This window comes from Cyprinus carpio, chromosome A3 (assembly GCF_018340385.1).
Source record: "Cyprinus carpio isolate SPL01 chromosome A3, ASM1834038v1, whole genome shotgun sequence".
NCBI classification, from domain to species: domain Eukaryota; kingdom Metazoa; phylum Chordata; class Actinopteri; order Cypriniformes; family Cyprinidae; genus Cyprinus; species Cyprinus carpio.
Window position 1 is genome coordinate 34,377,116 of NC_056574.1, and position 18,397 is coordinate 34,395,512.

General features: G+C 38.4%; 2 protein-coding genes across 3 annotated transcripts; both read right to left on the bottom strand.

The window, feature by feature from the left end:
* Positions 1-5,268: 5,268 nt before the first annotated feature.
* On the bottom strand, positions 5,269-14,326 carry LOC109047172 (soluble calcium-activated nucleotidase 1-like). Of its 2 annotated transcripts, none has more exons than XM_019064884.2 (4): positions 14,172-14,326; positions 7,174-7,835; positions 6,621-6,824; positions 5,269-6,361 (listed from the first exon to the last, which is right to left on the bottom strand). In XM_019064884.2, the coding sequence occupies exons 2-4, from the start codon at positions 7,811-7,813 to the stop codon at positions 5,991-5,993; spliced, it is 1,215 nt and encodes a 404-aa protein (XP_018920429.1). In that variant the 5' UTR covers positions 7,814-7,835; positions 14,172-14,326; the 3' UTR covers positions 5,269-5,990. The 2 variants fall into 2 exon arrangements, with proteins under 2 accessions (XP_018920429.1, XP_018920434.1); XM_019064889.2 differs by lacking the exon at positions 14,172-14,326 and adding an exon at positions 10,943-11,362.
* Positions 14,327-15,325: 999 nt separating this feature from the next.
* LOC109047215 (synaptogyrin-2-like) lies at positions 15,326-18,062 on the bottom strand. Its single transcript, XM_019064920.2, has 4 exons — positions 17,845-18,062; positions 17,047-17,284; positions 16,833-16,966; positions 15,326-16,737 (listed from the first exon to the last, which is right to left on the bottom strand). Exons 1-4 carry the CDS (start codon positions 17,941-17,943, stop codon positions 16,543-16,545), a joined length of 666 nt encoding a protein of 221 aa, XP_018920465.1. The 5' UTR covers positions 17,944-18,062; the 3' UTR covers positions 15,326-16,542.
* Positions 18,063-18,397: the final 335 nt, after the last annotated feature.

An 18,397-nucleotide genomic window follows, 5' to 3' on the forward strand; every position in this document is an offset into this window, starting at 1 on the left:
AAGGATAGTAAACTGTAACTGTATAAACGGTTTGAGTTTAGGATGTTCTGTTTAGGGTTCATTCTGACTCCCTTGAACCCAAGGTACTACATATTGCTATACTGCAATAAACATCTTCAACATCCTCATCATTTTTTCTTACATTGGCGAGCCACCCAGGGAGGAATTTCCGAAAAAAAACTGGGAAAAGATAAGAAAAGAGGTTTCTTTTTTTCTATGCTGTTTTTGTCAGGGAACCCCCTCGTTTAAAAAAAACAGAACTGAATCAGCCTGACGCAGTGTGGTGATAAGAGTTGTATTGGAATTATTTTTAAAGTAACTGAAGCAAAGCTCTTAGATTTAAAGTTTCTAAGTATGTTTCTAACAAAAATGAAACTGACTGAGAAGTTGTTATAATTTTGATGAAATTCTAAAGTAATTGAATTGACCCGACACAGTGTGGTCAGAATTATTTCAAAAAGTTTGTGTGTTATAGTATAGTGAGTCCAACGCACTGTGATTCTGAAGCTGCTAAATTCTCAAGTCAGCGACTATGTCATGTCATTGAGAACTTGCAAGGCTAAAGAGATCATTTTGAAGGAACAGATAGTGAGATTAAGACAAGAAATTTCCAAGTCAGAAACAGAGAGGGAATCATTTAGATGTTGGCATGAAGTGACAACTACACAGTTGGAACATGCCCAATCCAACTCTGAAATTTGTGAAAATAATTGCAAGGAAGACTTTAGTCTACAACATAATTCTTCAGATGATTCTGTGAGGTTCCCAATAGCACCAGTGCGAACATTGCAAAAAGTCAAATGAAAGCTGCAGAATCTAGACATTCCAGTTGCTGCCTTTGGCAGGAGAGAATGCTCTAGACTATCTAATGGTTTCCATCAGAGACCAAGTCAATTTGCAAGAGTAAATTCAGAGGGTGTTACTCTCAGTCATGCATGTGGAAAAGCTGGTCACATTGCTAGACATTGTCAAGACAATGAGAGACCTCATCAAAGCTTTGTCTGTCATGCATTTGGAAAGGATGGTCACGTAGCAAGACATTGTTTGGATAAAAGTAGGAAAGATCAGGAAGTTGCTTGTTTTGCATGTGGAAGGACGGGACACAAGGCGAGACAGTGTCACTTTTCACACAAAATAATGGGCTATCGAGATTAGAGCCGTTTAGAAACCCAGTTGGCACTGTTGAAAGGAAACAAAGGAAGAAGCCATTCACACCTTGCCAGACACAGCGCTGCATGAACAATATGACTAGTTCAGTCACAAGCAGATGCTGATGTGTATTAGAGGAATAATATATATATATATATATACCAAGATTGCAATATATATATTACAATCTTGGTATATATAACTGCATTTCGTTGCCTTGTACCTTACATGTGCAGTGACAATAAAGTTGAATCTAATCTAATATATATATATATATATATATATATATATATATATATATATATATGTTTCTTTATAATTTCTGAGAAATGTGTTAATGACATTAACATTTAAATTTAATTTATGAGAAATTATTTGATTGCTTTCTGTGATTACATTTCTTTAGCTTTGATGTTTTGAATGTGAGAAGACTCTAGTGGAGGAAACGGGTGGCAACCTCTTCTTTTTGTTCGTGTTTTAGATATCAGCACTGAGATGTTTGTCTGAAATGTCTAACCTCCTGGAGAAAGATAATCAGGTCGTTTGAAGAACAAGAAAACCAGCAGAACCAGTGGAGCCAGGGAAATTTTCTCAAGAAAAAGAACAGAGTGATCCATGACCTAGAAATCCAGAGATTTCCAGACCTGCAAGATACAGATCTCCTGGCCTGCAAGACCTAGAACCTCTGAGACCCACAATGGGATGGATGTACTGATTAAATGGCACAGACTGCAACAACACCAGTGACTACTTGCTCTAGAAGGACTTTTTCAATTTGAAGAGAATGAACAACGGATAAGAGAAACAAGGAGAGATCAAACGATTTCAGAGACTATGGACAGCACTCTTTTCACCAAGATGGAAAACAAGAGGGCAAAGGGCATACCCATACTAAGAAATGCACAAAGACACAGACTCACTGCACATGACAACAGAAAGAGACAAATATATGCATACTCGAATGCAGAACATTGTCTGCTGAATGCACACAGGTGGATAAAGGATGTTCACACTGAGATAGACACAATGCATGTGACAAAATGAAAACACAATACTTTCATGCGCACGCACACATGCACACTTTATGTTACCTACTGAATGTTTTTGCAGGTGTAATCTGTGTAAGGCTAGTAAGTGTGATGCTTCTTTTGGACCAAGAGCATCAAAGGGGGGACTGTAAGAAACTATAGTCTGCCCCGACCCAGAGTCTACTCCAAAATAGATGTTTGATCGTGCTCATTTCCAAGAATGGCTTAATTATTATAGATAAGATGAAAGTCAGCGGTTATGTTGTTTCTAGATCATTTGGGACGCGCACACCCTGAATGGGAAAGGGTGTGGAACACAGAGAACCAGCTAAGGCAATAGAGTGTCAGAACTTCATTAACATACAGATCTGTTATGACAGGAACAACTTCATTTACATTAAGGGTAGTAAACTGTAACTGTATAAAAGGTTTGAGTTTAGGATGTTCGTGGTTCATTCCGACTTCATTGAACCCAAGGTACTACACGTACATTGTCACTGTTATGCTGCAATAAACATCTTCATGAAGATCTTCAATGTCCTGATCATTTTATCTTACAGTGCTTACAGTATAAAAAATAATTTGAAACTTAGCAAACTGGCAGCTCCAGTAGTAAAATATTTATCTTGAACTCTGTCATGGAAACTAGCATGTACCAAGCTTAATAAAACTATTTAATAATCAATTAAAAAGAAATCTATACCTGTATGATATTACGCTGTACCCACATTGGACAAGTGGTTTGGAAAGTGGATGGATGATTCAGCCGCAGGCGCCATCTTCTGACAAAAGGCGGGAATTTATTCAGCATGACCCTCACAGTGTATTATGGGTATTACCTAGACATTGAGTGTACATTGGTTGTAAACTCATTATTGCATTGCATTATGGGATTTATCGAGTACACTCGATAACCACTACAAATGGCTGTCCCCTTAAATAGTGACCTATAATAAGGGTAGAGGAGGTGATTTTGACACAGCCCTTGCCTAGTTCTTATTCTGTTAAATATTCACATTATTCATATACTCTCCCCTATTTATTGTGCTTGATCCTTTACTCTGATTTTTGTCTAATTGTATTTTGTCATACACCAGAGTGGTTTGTGCCTTGTACCATTTGCTTTAGCTCTTTTAAGCTAAGCTTTCCCTAGGCGTGTCCTGATCTGATCCTGTTTTGCCTGAGTTTCCTACCCTGACTTCCCCTATCAAAAATCTACTCTACTTGCCTTCTCGACTCTCTGCAGGCCTCTGAGCTCTTCCATCTCTCTCAAGTCCTTTGGTTCTGGTTGCCATTTTCGGATCTCTCGATACTGATCTGCCTTCTGGCCCTGATCTTGTGCCTGGTTTTTCTTCTCTGCTGTGTCTGCTCTTCTTGAACTGCCTTTCCCTTGTCGGATGAAGTTGGCCCCAGAACTCAGAGGCCTGCTGGCAGGTTTTGCCTTTGTGTTTGACTTTTATATTAACAAGTTTCTGAAAAAATCTAGTCTCTACTATCATAGCCACAAGGAATGTTACACAGCAAAACCCCCAGTGTTAAATTAACTGTCTTCAGAGTTTGAGTCCACACTCAAGAGAGTTAGAATTAACACTGAAGCAGTGATAAAGTTCATGAGATAATTAAGTGATCAGTTGGATGATGATTGACGTTAATGCAAATACCTGATGTTCACAAACAGAATCTCTGAAGGAAAGAATCAACATTTTAAAGTCATCATTATGGTGATCAGTGTTCATTTTAGTTGGGGTATTGACCCTTGACATATTAACATTACATTTTGTCAGGCTGCTGTAACCATTTTATAGCAGCCAGTCCAGCCAAAAGAAAATGTGATCAGGTGTTGTTGGTTATGTTATGACATCATCGTGTTGTGACCTGAATCACCAATCTCATTTTGAGACTAATTTTTGAGTTAGATTTACCTTATTGAATACAGTAGGCCTGGGATTCTACAGCATAAAAATATATTGGCATTTTCAATATATTCAGAGGGATTTCTTAAAATTTGTTCTGATAAAAAAAAAAAAAAAAAAAAAAAAAAACTATCATTTAGACACACACAGACATCAAGAATTAGATTATGGATCTCAACAGTTGTGACCATCAAAAAGCATGCCATTCAACATAAGCATTACATTCTGGGTGACACCAATCAAAATTCATTCATGGCTCCCAGTATGCATTGTGGCATGAATACATTAGGAGCTGCATTGTCTTTGTATTTCTTTTATTCTTACTATTTTAATTTTTATTTTGTGTGACTTTTTAGTAGCTTATTTGGGGATGTTCAGAGTTTTTCTGTTTTCTAAATTAGCTGTCTGTAATCATTTTTAAGATTCATACACTGATTCTTGATGTGTGTGTCTAAAAATTAAGCAGTTCAAACATATTTTGCGCAAAATCTCTGGAACATCACAGGGCTGCTGTAATCAATAATGTGCACTACATGGTGATTGTCACTACCAAAACATAACCAACACCTGAAGACATTTTCATTTCATTTTATACATTTTTTTTTGCCATAACAAATGAGTTTTATAACCAGTTAAAGCATCCAGAAAAAATAAAAAAAATAAAAATGGTTTAAGACCCCAGCTAAAACAAACACTTGACCTGCAAAGTGGTGAACTAAAAATATTGACTCTTTTCTTCAGTGATGCTGCTTGTTAACATCAGGTGTCTTCAATAATGGTCAAGCATCACTCAATAAATCACTTAATTTTCTTGTTAACACTATTTCAGTGTTACTTTTAACACTTTTGAGTGTGTACTGAAATAAACTCTGGGGAGAGATAATTTAACACTGGGGTTTTTGCCATGTACATATCACTATAATATTATTTATTAGTAGTATGTACAGTTTTCTAGTTGGCACATTTCCTTCTGAAATCCAAACAATGCTGTTTCAGAAAAGAGCATCGCTGGTACTGCTCTTCACTGGTCCTTTCTCACTTGCAGACTCTTCAAGGTTGGACAGAGTCTGTCTATCACATAAGCTAACCACTGGGGTGTCTCAGGGAGTGCAAAAATTCTTAATGTAAAAATTTACTGGGTGCTTACTTACTGGCTCAAGTAAAAGAGACCAAATCTCCAAGAAAAACTCAAATATGTAATTTTGGCCATTTAGAGATTATGACTGATTCAAGCAATTGGTTAAAGAAAATGAGGTACACTTAACTCTTTCTTTAAAAAAAACCCTTCAATCTGTTGTTTTCAAAAAAAAAAAAAAAACAAAAAAAAAAACAGCAACAACAAATAAGCAGCTCTAGTGCATCAACGAAAAGTAAAGTTCATTTTGTGACAGTTCAGTTTTTTTAAGAGTTCTTTTTAAAAGTAGATGATCTGCTTAAGACACTTATCAAGAAAGTAAAAAAAAAATGCACAATTAAAAAAAAAAAGACATTCAACAAAACCACATGGTAACTGCTATAATGTGTGTACAGTAAACTATTTTATGCATGTACTATAGTCTTCATATAGACTTCACTTCATTCATTCTGTTACATTCATTACATGGTAAGTACAGTACCTTCGTGAAACCACTAATGGTCAGTGTTGAATATGGCAATGAAAAACTGTTGATGAAGGCTCTGATATGTCTCTTAAAATGAAGTAAAGTAAACTAAAAATAAAGTAAAATAAAGGTTCAACATGTACTAAATCTTTAAGTCTCTTTAGGCAATGGCTGCCAATAGCCAGTTGGCATTATTTGAACATCATTCAACTATTTCAACAAAAAGACACCTCAATGTCCACATCTAGATGTACATCATCTAAAAGAAGGTATTTACCTTCAGACAAATCCCTCTGACACTAAATGAATTCAAGTCCCTCATACTTCACGTCCCCAATCTTTGTTTCAGAAAGCAGGATTCTGCCGTCTAGGGTGAACGCCACAATGTAAGTGGCGATTTTCCCAGCATCCTCCTCAGACTTTAGGGCAACAATAATCTGATCATCTGTGTTGGGGATAAACTTGAATGAAGAAAAGCCATGCGTAGGGTTCAGGGGCCCAACATTTCTCACTTTAATGTCCTGGAAGTCTGGGGAGCAGCTGAGCATTAGATTGGTGCCCCTTCGCTCATCTGCTGTCTCATCGTATTGCTTGCTGCTAGCACGTCGTGGCAGGAAGAACCAGTGCTGCAATGTGTCGCTCCAAGCTGCAGACTCATGTATGAGGTACCCTGAGATATCAACAGAAAGGAAATGAACAGGGAATGGGAATGAAGCATTAATTTCAGTGATGTTTGCGATTGAACATGGAAACATGAAACTTGGAAAATGAAGTATTCCTGGGTGTTAAGACTACAAGAGATCCTGACACTCTTAAATGACACAAATGTTCTTGTGATATCAACGTCACTTTTAAAATACCAAATTCACTGCTCACTCTCATTTCACTACAAATACATCCTGCATGTGACCCTGAAGACTGCTGTTTACCGGGCGGACTGATGCCTGCAGCGCTGCGGAGAGCATTGTACTTAGGGACCCAGTTCTGGTGCTGTACATCTCCGTTGAATCCCACCACTTTTACCCACTCAGGATTGTCATTCAGCACTTCTCCACTGGTGGTGGTCCACTCCTTCCCCAAACCCCCCACATATAAGTGCTCGTCCTTCACTGCAAGCCACTCAGCCTTAAACCCTAGAGAACGTCACAGAAAGAACCACAACTGAATCAGACATCATGTGTGAATTAATTGGTTTGAATTTCACTCATTATTATACATTTATTTTAACAGTTTTTTTTACTGTTACCTTAAATTCAGCTCATGATGAAGATGATAAATGAATGTAGGTGTCAAGGTGTGGAGAGTGAATGAACGGTTCAATACTCACAGTTCCTAATGAGTGTGTGTGTGTGTGCACTAACATGGATGGGTTAAATGCAGAGGACAGATTCTGAGTATAGTTTACCATACATGGCCTTCACAACACTTTGAAAACAGCTGTGCTTAATTTTGATGCAAAAAGAGTATAATAGCAACACTAACCTTTTGAAACCGAGCCATCCCCATCAGGCAGTATGACCCAGGGCACTGCCTTGAGTCCATCTATGTTATATACAACACCCGTTCGATCATCAACGCTGTACAGTTTGCCATTAAACACCACTAATTCAGAGAGCTCCATGCCCCGACCCTTCTCTGCCAGGTGGCTTTCCAAGACCACCCTGTCCTGATCCCATTCAACCGCCACTGTATCTCCACTCTCCGACACCAGGAGGTAACCCTTCAGCATGTAGCTAAACCAGGTCAGCTTCTTGTCGCTGAGTGAGTTCGTGTCGAGGTCAGCGATGAGCCCTATACGGTAGCGTATGCCCTGTGCCGTGCGCTCTGGTGGACTGAGGGGGTATGTGTCATTGTAATGGCCCTCCGTTCTCACCTCCTGATGGTTTAACCTCAAACCATATTTGCCTCTGGGTTGGGGGTGAAAGGGCAAAAGATGCATGTAGATAAGGAGGACGAGGGTTAGTGCTAATGCGATCACCACAATGGCTTTCCATTTGATGCGGAAGCGGGAGTCGGTGGTGTTAGTCATGGAAGCCAGCATCGGGAGCCCTCCAACAGAGATGCGCAAAGAGTTCATAGGCTCATTTTGGTTAAGACGTGCATAGCCTGGAGAAACAGGCATTAGGGAGGGACAGCAGCCACACCTACACAGGGAACAGAGAACATATTTAGGTCAATGTGACACATTTAAATGTATTCATTTAGCAGATGGTTTTATCCAAAGTGACTTACAACTGAAGAATACAACAAGCGATTCATCAGATAAATTGTTAGCATTTATAGAAATGTTACTTGGCTTATGAATGAGCAGGAAAGGAAGTGAATAAACTGTCAATCACTGGAATCAGCACAACCTGTTTATCCTGATTTTACCCTATTTGCATGGGTTTCTCTTTTATCACCTCATCAACACAACCTTTTTACTCTTATGAGAGACACTGGATCTGCCTAAACAGGTCCTGGAATACAGACAAAACAAAGAGGTCCAACAAATGAAGCCACAATACAACTTACAATACAGTCAGTTGGTGACCAAAGTGTTAAAGGGTTAGTTCACCCAAAAATGAAAATTAGCCCATAAATTACTCTCAAGGCATCCTAGGTGGATATGACTTTCTTCTTTCAGACGAATCCAGTCGGAGTTATATTAAAAATTGTCTTTGATCTTTCAAGTTGTTTAATGGCAGTCAGTGGGTGTTGCAGTGCATCAGTCCACAAGAAGTTAAATAAAAAGCACCCATCCTTAGTAAAAAAAAAGTGTCTCACACAGTTCTGGGGGGTGAACAAGGTCCTCCTGTAGTGAATCGATGCGTTTTTGTAAGAAAAATAACCATATTTATAACCCAATAATCAATTTAATCTAGCTTGCGATCATTGTTGTACAAAGAAGCAGCTCCGGTCGGATGACGTATGAGGTCGGCTTTGCGCAAGTGCCGCTCAGAAGTGACGAACGCAGAAGCACAGGTGAGAGATCAAAACAAAACAATGGTCACTAGCTAGAAATACAAAACGAGGATTTGTAAAGAAGAATGTCGAAGGATTTCGATATAAGCCAAGAAGGAAACTTTGCTGCTAAAGTAAGGAAACTTTGCTTCCTTTGCTCCTGTTAACAAACATTGATTTTCAGAGGACTTACCGGCACATGCGCAATGCTGACCTCATACATCATCCTCCCGGAGCTGCTTAAGTGTTTCAGTGCTTCAACTGTTGGTGCAAGCTACATTAAAGTGATTATTATGTTTTGAATATGGATATTTTTCTTACAAAACACTGACTCACTACAGGAGGCCTTTGTTCACCCCCTGGAGCTGTGTGAGACTTTTTTTTTATGGATGGGCGCATTTTATTTAAAGGGGAAATATGATGCAATTTAAATTTTTCCTTTCTCTTTGGAGTGTTACAAGCTCATGGTGCATTAAAAAGATCTGCAAAGTTGCAAAGACTATAGTCTCAAATTCAAAGAGATATTCTTTATAAAAGTTAAGAGTCAACCACACCAGTTCCAACTTTGCAAGGACAGTCTGGCGCTTCTGACTCACAGCCTGTAAGTAAGTTTTTATATTTAAATAATTTGCCACTGATGATTCAAACACAAGTTTTGAGCAGTGTAGAGTAGGCTTGTTGTTTGTTGTTTCTCCGATCACAAATGCAGACATGGTTTTGATTACGTAGCGCGATACGCAACGCAATGTAACGTAACGCAACGCATAAAAAGTATAAGTATAGTACAGTATAAGTCATTATAATCAGTAATTATGTCCCCACTGGATGCAACAAATGCCTCGTTCATACTGTGTTTTATTGGTTTTGTCTCGTCTAGTGATGTCCGGATCATGACGAATCTTTCTATTTTACCGGATCTTCTTAGTGAACCAGTCGAAACAGTTCACCAAATCGAACTGAATCGTTTGAAATGGTTTGCGTCTCCAGTACGCACTAATCTACAAATTACTTAAGTTATTCAGTTTATAAATGTGCCTGACACTCCCTCTGATGCGAAATAAACCAATAACCTGAGTTATTCAGTTACTCCTCACAGTACATTGACTGAACTGTTAAAAGAGAACCAATGACGGGATGTGCACGAGCTGGACTGAGTCTTGTGCTGCTGGCCTGGGAGACGGCATCACAGTATGTTAAGGGGCGTAACATTTCCATCACACGCTTGAGGTATTCGGCCAATCACAACGCACTGGATAGCTGGCCAATCAGAGCACATCTCGCTTTTTTAGAATGATGAGCTTTGTAAAAATCAACACGTTTCAGAAAAAGGGGGGCATAGAAGAGAGACAGTAATGTACACTATGTGGAAAATAATGTGTTTTTTGAACCTTAAACCGCATAAATACATTTTATTTACATCAAATACACACAATAATGTTCTTTTTAGCAACATTACATGATGCAACACCCGCTGAGTGGCATTAAACAGCTTGAAAGATCAAAGACAATTTTTAATTTAACTCCAACTGGATTCGTCTGAAAGAAGAAAGTCATATACACCTAGGATGACTTGAGGGAGAGTAATTTATGGGCTAATTTTCATTTTTGGGTGAACTAACCCTTTAAAGTAATTATATTTGTGACGACTGATTACATATCCATATGAACTTCTCTGCTCTGGCTAAACTCTATATGTGCCTTAGTTTAAAACTCATGCCATACCATTTCAGTCTCCCACTTTTAAAACTCTAAATTGTGCCATTTCTGCACACTAGCAGCACCAAACGGACCTGCAATTTTATGTTCTTCAAATATGGAACAGTTCTCCAATCTACTATTGGTCGTACAAACCGAATAGCTCCACCCCAAACTCACACCATTGGCTGAGCCAATGTGCCGGGCTGGTTTTGATGTGCAAACAAATTCAGAGCAATTATCTGATAACCACAGTGTTGATTCTATTCAGGGAAACCAACTAACCAAATGACTTAACTTTATATACTAACCTGGAGTAGGAGGAAATGTTTAAAAAGTCATACCAATTTTAGCCCCTTTCTGCATTGGTGACAAACCCGTTTAGCGACCTTGTTTCTCTATCATTTAATTTAACTGTCAATCCTTCATTGAGACAAACAGGGGCAAAGGTTACAAATTTATAGACAACAATTTTCATCTCTCCAGCATGACTCCTCTTCTTGAGTTTGCAAACAAGATTATCAAATAACTTGTATTTCTACACTTAAATTATAAAAAAAAAAAAACTCTAAGACACAATTATTTAGTTAGACCCAAGACACCGGACACTTACCAGCTTCTCCAGCTATGACAGGATACACTAATGCCACAGCAACACTTTGTGTAGGAAATGAATAACGTTGACGTGGAGGTAAGGAGTGGCTTGGTGAACGGACGGAAGATACACAGGGTGAAAACAGGTACGGCTGGATATTACAGCAATGATGTGAAAGCAGTTAACCAGTTTAAGAGGATAAGCACAATTCTCACGTTTAAAAAAATAAAATAAATAAAATAACAATTGCAGCAGCCCTGGTCTTATTTACAAGTGTGTTACTCCAACTGTAAGACTCTGTACTGAACCATAACACACCCTAAGAAACAATACCTGTGGAATTTAGTTTGTTAATGATTTGTTAATCTGAAATGTTAATATTTAACACATCTGAAAATCTGAATCCACATGGATGAAGAAAAGACTGTAAATGGTATAAAATGTTCCTGTGGCTCAGTGGTAGAGCATTGCATTAGCAGCGCAAAAGGCTGTGGGCTCGATTCCCAGAGAACATGTTAGGTAAAAAATGTTAGCCTGAATGCACTGTAAGTCGCTTTGGATAAAAGTGTCTGTTAAATGTAAAATCACCCCTTTATATGCTCTGTTAGATAAAAATGACTGAATGAGGTTTGGGCTGTCCATCCAGCCTGTGAGCACCACTGACAGTATCCTATCTGGCCATATTGTTGTGATTCACATACTCCATTTCACAGTGTGTAGCCAGGGTAAAATACGCAAGTGTTTCACAAGTTTTTAGCCACTAACACAAGCCAATCAATGGTTTCTGGTTTAAGAGATGCTCTGTGGCATGACACTATGTAACCACAGGCACTAAAATTTCTTTCATATAGGGAACTAGTTGCTGGAAAAAAATAGCACTTCAAGATTTTTATTCGTCACATGCACGATTATATAGAGAATATATAACCAGCAGTGAAATGTGAGGAGACGTTATGTGTGTTAAAAGAGAAAGCAAAAGTATGTAAAAAAGTAAATAAAAGCACAATCTAATCGGAGCGACCTGGACAGCGCCTGAACTCGGCGGCGCCATCTTGGCAATCTTCTCGGTTAGTTTGCAGGAAGAGTAAAATTGCCTATTGGCACATCAATATTAATCTTCAACAATATTCGATATTAACAATATTCTGTAATTTTATATAGATTATTCATTTATCATGATAATATCTCTAATATTCAATATACAGCCCAGCTGGTCTGAACGATTAATCGAAATCAAACCGAAATCGCAATTTGGCTTTTTAGCAGCGTTTTTGTTAAATACCAACTCTCACTGCATGAGTAAATCACATGCAACGTCAAACCAAAGCTCAGGATTATGTGCTCACACAAAACGGTCCGATCGTCAAGCTGCTTCTTTTGAGTGCTCACACACTATACGGGCGAAATTAACACGTGGGACCCTCCGAACCCGGAACGGTGTATCCTCCATCGCTTCCGTCCAAACAGAGACGTAAACTCAAAAATCGGCACAAAATCGCACAAACACTGTGCGATTTTCGGGTGATATTAAGCCGAATTCTGACTTGTGCGACTTAGGCTGAATTTCAGCTTTGTCATGCATTATTTGTCGCCCAGTGTATAGTAACCTCTCCTGACTGCATATAATAGGAACTCCTGCACTACTCTCCATTGGAAATGAATGACTTCTGTTCTATCGCTTGTCATTTGTCAGAGATAGTGGAAAGGCGGCTTGACATGTGGGGAGAGGGATGGGGGATGGGGGGGTTCAACAAGCTTGGCACCCCCTCTGGCACCCCTATATTTGGAATGGTATCACACCGAACAATTTTGGGTGCAATGCGCAGTTTGTCCTGTGGGTGACAGTGAAGGAAAAAATTAATTGTGCCATTAATTGAAAAAGAGGACATATGCATTATCATTAGAGACTCACATATTCATTAGAGCTACACCAAAAAAAAAAAAGTCAAGTAATGAAAATTATTTATTTTCAGTCATGTTCACATAGTGAAAAATAAACTAGTAGGGATAACTGTAGGCTGGAGAGGTGGGCGTGGCAAAAGATTAGGGCGTACCAAAAGGTAGGGAGTGTGGATAAAGTTTTTTTTAATTGGTTAGGATTAGGGGTTAGTTTCTGTTGTAGCAGTCACACTTGTCCCTGTCTCGAAATAAACTGTCCAAGTGTCCGCAGTTGCTTATATTATTATCACACTACAATACAAAATTATTTGTCAGATAAATGATACATGAAGCATTGATTTGAGTTGAAAGTGTTATAGCGTACTTCTAAAGACTGCAGTGAAACATGACACGGTAAAAATTACTGAATGAAAAATACCGAAAGTAGGTTAAGATGAATTTAAAGTGGCCCCTGCCTGTCTACAAATGATCTACAAATGAAGGAAGATTAAATTTGTTATATGTTGCAACTTCACTGTACTCTCCAAAGGCAAAATGCAGCAATTATACCAACAACGGAACTGAGGAAATAGGTTCAAATTTGCATTTTTATTTTTGTGATATGAATTTCCACACTCCACTTTCTCTTTATCTGAACAGTTCATTCAACCCACCCAACAAAAAAGGAGTGGTACATGTGTATTCAGAAAGAGTATGCACCTATTCTTCTTATTATTATGCATCAGACTTCAACAGTTTTGCAAAACATCTGGTGCCCATCTGACTGCATTGCATTTGATCAATGAACCACTGTCTCTATCATGATGGTCTTTGTCCATAAATATCAATCAGTTTACTTAAAGAGCAAATTAATTCTGAACCGGATGGCATGCGTTTGATTTATTCCTATTTTTTTAAATGTTTTTAACAAAATTCTAATAATAATAAATGTAGACAATCCCTGGATTGTTCAGTAGAGTATAATATTGCTATTGATCTCTATATAGACTAGTAAATATCCCACAAATAATGACAAGGACTAGGACGTGTACCAAGAACTATCTATTTATGGATTCAATAATAAGAAATCCCTTAGGGCTCGTGAACTAATCTTTAATCACGTGATGTAAACATTTATCGCAGGGCCAGTCGGACAGCGCTTCTTTCTAACGTTTCCTATTTAATCTGGTATTTGTTACCCAAATATATTATACTTAATGTACTTAATATAATATACATTTTATTTCACAAAGTCGTATTTGCTTGGCCCGCCTAAAAGTGGCATGTATGGAGAGCCACGGCGGATTTCTGCATGAACCCAGCGCAGTGCTCTCTAGCTGAAGGTATTTATAAAGCGTACAATACTTACAGTAGGGTGGAAGACAGGGCTCAAAATGAATCCGGGCTGCTGATGATCAAACCACGGCTTGTGAACTCTCATTCCTCACGGATCCATTCATGCAGCTCTGCGCATCCCATCCACTTCCGCAGTCGGGGGCGTGCTCAGTGCGCAGCCAACCAGACCTTTCCGCTCATACATGCGTACATTTGACGCATACACCTTTTTTTTTTACTACGACAGCAATGAAAACATTTAATTTTACAGCATATAGAGTGTATCAATATAGCCTAATACTCAATCATATAATACTCATTTGATTTTAAATGTATACAGAAGGCACTATATAGGCTGTTTACATGGATTTATAGTTATGAATTTACAAAAAGCAAGACCATAACCTATGAAGAGCATGGCTATTATAATAGATAATGTAGTTTCGTCGTCTGCCAGCAACATTAACATGCAAACCAACAAACCCTTGTTCTAGTTATCTAAACACAAAATATGCTTATCTAGAACATTTTGAGTTTGTGATATATTCATATTAGCTTAAATTAATTAATTCGGTCTTAAGCTTTGGGCTTAACATAAAAAAGTAATTAATAAGATAAATTTTTAAAGTAATTATACAGCCATGCAATATGTTGTAGTTATTATGTGACCACTACTCAGCAATATATACTGGATTTGCAATAATACACAGAAGGAAACTTAACATGATTAATGATAAATTATATTCATCCAGGTATCAATAAATAAATAAATAATAATAATAATAAAAGCATAAGTAAACACAGCGGTGTTACAAACCTTTAAATGGCATCTAAATTAAGAAATTAGGCTACAATGTTAAGAGTCTAGGATGTTTTTGTTTGTTTGTTGTTGTTTTTTGACAGGACCCAAAAAATAAAAACTGTAATTTCTTCATCCTAATGCTGTGACAAACATGACTGACTTTCTTCTGCAGAACATACAAACAAGAATTTTGAGAACAATACTATGCCCCATTGACTCTCTCTCTCTCTCTCTGACTCAAAATGATCTTGTGTGTGTGTGAATGTGTGTTTTGCAGTAGAAAGAAAGTCACACACAGAGGGTGAGTATATGACGCCAGAATTTCATATTTTTGATAAGCTACCCCCTAATCACTAGATTTCAAACGGGATACAGCAAGACGTTGATATCAGTTAACACTGGAAAGAATCAAGTGTTTATTGTGCAGCATTTCCTTACAAAAACGAGAATGTTGCAATACCTCCCGTTACAAAAACAGTTGCAAAGTAAATGAGAAATAAGACACAATGATTTTGTGCTCTTACAGACCTGTGTAAAGGAAATGTCCCTACCTTCAACGAAACTACCATATTGAAAAGAGTTTCAATTCAGTGGCCAACTTCAGATGATTATTATTTATATATTCTAGTTTTTCTTTTATTGATTTGCGGGAAATGAAGAAAACAGTAAAAGTGGTCTAAAATAGTCAATGCAGAAATACAATTCCTTGACATTAAAGTCGATTCCGAGATATTCTTTTCAAAATAAGGCACAACTTCAATAGTAAGAGGTAGAAATCTTGCAGTGAATTTGGCCCGACATAAAAGAACATTTTAAAGCTAATCTGCTAGAAGTCATCAACAATAATACATTATATGATTGTTTAATACTTCAAAACTCAGGTGCTTAAAGTTTACAAAAATAAGGCTTATTATCCACATGAAGCCTATTGTCTGTCAAAAATGAAATTAAAGCACATTTACAGTAGTTTACTCATTTCATTGCATCTCACAATCTCAATCTAACTATTCATCAGTTATCTTTACTAGACTCAAGCCTGAAGTTAGCAGTTAAAAAAGCCATTTGGCAATAGATTTAGTGCATACTTTTTAACAAATGTGATATATGGCGAAGCAGTGCTTTTAAGGACTTACTCAGTTGTGGTAATGTATTTGGCACAGAGTCTGTTCACTTTCTATTATCTGCATATGAGGAACTTCGTCTAGATTTCGGTTCTGTATGGAAACGACTCTACCTTTAAGGCACATCAGTTCTGTAGATTTTCATGCATCATGTGCATTCAAGACATGGAATAAAGCAAATCCCATCTACTTCATAAATGTACAAACTGCAGCTGGTGTTGAATCGGTTTTTCAGAAACTAATTTGGAGAATTTTTTTTTTTAAATAAACCAGCAAGATAATTCTGCAGAAGTGCAAAGATCTTCTACACTTAGGGTTATGTTTAGAATTGGCATCAAAAACAAGATAAAAATAAATAACTTTTTCCAAACATGAAAATACACACTAGCGAAGCGCACCGAATCCCTGGTCACACTTTAAACGGTTATGGAGAGGGAAAAAACACAGGCGAGCCTCTCAGAAGCGTTAAAATGCCTCCACCCTCAGTAATCTGGAGGCTGATACGCTCCCTGTCCTGCAGAGCTGGCAGTGAACGGGGACTGCTGGTAACTCTCCGGAGCACCAGCATACGCAGAAGGGTACGGGGAAGTAGGGTCACCGGCTGGATCATTGTAGCCTACACCAACCTCGCCCATTCCTTGGCGGTATCGTTGAAATGCAAACACAGTAAGCACGGCCTTGAGGGAAAGGGAGAGATTTGTTTCAGTTTATCAAATAGACAAAGAGACCATCAGGATGCAACAGGAAGTCTAATAAAGTGAGGTGTGCTCACCCAGGTGCCAGTGGAGAAGAAGGAAAAGGTCACCACAGCTCGAGCTGCATCAGCTATCACTGCTGTCTGAGTAGTGTGAGACCACTGATTAGCTAGGAAGCAGAAACACACAAACCACAGGAACGTCCACACACCTGACGGAGAGAAGCAAAAATCACAATTCTGTCATCATTTACTCAACCCCCACGTCATTCCAGAAAATCATAGTTCTTACCAGAGAAGCCAAGATCGCCCAAGACGATGTATTTTCTCTCGTTGGCGTTGCTTATCTGGGGGAAGTAGGCATCCAGCACAAAAAAGACAACACAGGCCAGGAAAGCTAAAATTCCGATGCCAATGCCATAGCTGCATGCACCGTCATTCTTGTTGAACATGCATTTAGTGACGTCTACATGCTCATCATTCATGTAGCCTTCAGAAAGGATGGTAGCAAACACCACTATGGAGAAGAGCTGTGACGGAAAGAACCAGAGGCAGGATGAGGACAGCTAAACAATCTTTTTAACAAGGCATCCTCACAGAAACACCGAAGAAACTACTACTGAGACAGTTCTGTCAGGTCTGAATGGGAGGCGTGACTTTGAAAAGATTTAACATTTAAATATGTAATATGTGTGTGTGTAATGTGTTGCTTGAAATGTGCACTAACACTAAAACATGAATGTCTTTGCAGTAGTATGGCTAAAGTTGTAATAGCTACCATAAAATACTATTGTAGTAAATGGTTTAGATTAGCGAAAGAAAGACACGCATTACAGAACTGCGGTATGTTGCCATAATGTTATCTTGATTTTCCTCGTGTTGACAAGTCACATGATGCAGACCTCCACACCAAACTCCCGAACTACTGCTGCCATATGGTCAGCTTACGACAGCATAACTTTGTCTGGCGTATAGACTCTGCTCCACTAACACAGTTTGAGTCCAGCCAGAATATTATCACACACTTTCCTCCTCATCGAGTAACGTTAGGAGCACTAGCTCGCTTAGCTAACGATGAGTCGTGTCTCACCCAGCTGAGCAGCCGGACGATAGTCTGCGGTCGTCTCAGAAAGCTCCACAAATCAAAGGCTCCGCCGGCCAGAGATGCACCGTAAGCACTCGTCTCCATGTCCGCGTGTGTGACACTGTAGCCCCTCTTTATTACTGGTCAGCGCTTCGGCACACTGTCCAGCTTGATGATCTGCTGTTTACTTTCACAACGGTTTCCTGAAAGTAGCGCGGCGCCACCCATCAAGGAAGTACACGTCACGAAATAAATAACCAACAAACAAAAACATCAAAAGAACAGAATTTAACTAAAATAATATTTATAATTATTTATATTAAAATATATCTATCTATCTATCTATCTATCTATCCTGCATATCTATCTATCTATCTATCTATCTATCTATCTATCTATCTATCTATCTATCTATCTATCTATCTATCTATCTATCTATCTATCTAATGTGTGTCTATCTCACATTAATAATTAATATAATACTGGCTGTCATTCTGATGATGTAGTGCTATAGAAAAATTACATGTGGCTTCAGTAATCAGCAGCCGTTTGTCATATG

Coding starts and splice junctions, on each gene's coding strand:
- LOC109047215 (XM_019064920.2), bottom strand. CDS start 17,943: ATGGAGACGAGTGCTTACGGTGCATCTCTGGCCGGCGGAGCCTTTGAT. Junction 17,285..17,844: donor TCGTCCGGCTGCTCAGCTGG/GTGAGACACGAC, acceptor TTTCCGTCACAG/CTCTTCTCCATAGTGGTGTT. Junction 16,738..16,832: donor TCTTCTCCACTGGCACCTGG/GTGAGCACACCT, acceptor CTTTCCCTCAAG/GCCGTGCTTACTGTGTTTGC.
- LOC109047172 (XM_019064884.2), bottom strand. CDS start 7,813: ATGCCTGTTTCTCCAGGCTATGCACGTCTTAACCAAAATGAGCCTATG. Junction 6,825..7,173: donor GGATGGCTCGGTTTCAAAAG/GTTAGTGTTGCT, acceptor GACGTTCTCTAG/GGTTTAAGGCTGAGTGGCTT. Junction 6,362..6,620: donor TGCAGGCATCAGTCCGCCCG/GTAAACAGCAGT, acceptor TTGATATCTCAG/GGTACCTCATACATGAGTCT.